Genomic DNA, 1,001 nt, shown 5'->3' on the forward strand with positions numbered 1-1,001 from the left:
CTCGTCTTCTCGAGTGGCAGAGGGATCAGAGGCAGCAGCTCCACCGCATCCAACATTGAAGTAATCCAGTCGCATGGGTCATCACAGGAGGTGGCCACGAAGGAACTACAAGTGGCTCTGGACCCATCAGGCCCCCCCTCGCACCGGGGCCTTAGTCGCCACTTACCACACTCCGCGCACCGGACAAACTCCGCCCCAGTGGAGGATACCTCTCTGTTGCGGACCACCGAGCCGTCCTCTTGCACCTTCATACCTCCATGTCGTAGTAGGTCACTACCAGGAACGGTCTTGGCTTCAGCAGCCTCGACCTTTTGTTCCACAAAGGGCACCTTGGGCCTCCACACGGGACCAACTACATTCGCTTCGACCTTCTTCTCCTCCTCCTCCTGCTGCTGCTCATCAACTACATCTGGCTTCTCGTGGTGGTGGTCTGCCGCTGGAGGGTTCGCCGTCTCGGATGGTCCCACTAGGGATATAGGTGCCTTGCTCTCCTCAACTAGGGATGGGTCCACCGCGTTTTGCGGATCCACCCCTAGTAAGGATAACATCAACTTCTGCTCCTCATCCTCGTCGTCGAGACCAACCGAGGGAGGACTGACCGCAGGAGTCGGACTAATAGGCGCCTCAGACGGTTGCGGTGGCCGAGGGGCCGGGGGACTCTGCTGCTGCTGCTGCAAGTTGGCAAGGTTAGTGACCAGGGCTCCATAAGGAGCTCCAACCGTAACGGGGGAAGAACCCTCCTCCTCTACCATCTGGGCTGCCCTTTCCAAGGGTGGTACCAGTACCCCAGCTGAGGCCTCTCCTAACAGTGGAGCGCTGTAGGGGCTCGGAGGCACAGCTGGTGGTGGTGATGGTGATGCCTCTACTTCCATATCATTATCATGCATTATCGGTACCGCACTAGACTGGTGGTCTGCTGACGGGTTAGTGTCGGATGGGAAGGGGTGGGTCGAGACCCCACTGTCATTGGACATGTACTATTACGATACAACTAAATTGAC

The 1,001-nt window shown here is 57.8% G+C and overlaps 1 protein-coding gene across 1 annotated transcript; it reads right to left on the reverse strand.

The window, feature by feature from the left end:
• Positions 1 to 277: 277 nt before the first annotated feature.
• Pmar_PMAR029070 (hypothetical protein) lies at positions 278 to 887 on the reverse strand (the record flags this gene model as incomplete). The annotated part of the gene is made up of 1 exon (XM_002775293.1): positions 278 to 887. A coding segment is annotated over one exon (610 nt), but the record flags the coding sequence as incomplete, so codon positions are not given.
• Between the last annotated feature and the right edge of the window lie 114 nt (positions 888 to 1,001).

Source organism: Perkinsus marinus, assembly GCF_000006405.1.
Source record: "Perkinsus marinus ATCC 50983 genomic scaffold scf_1104296956050, whole genome shotgun sequence".
NCBI classification, from domain to species: Eukaryota; Perkinsozoa; order Perkinsida; family Perkinsidae; genus Perkinsus; species Perkinsus marinus.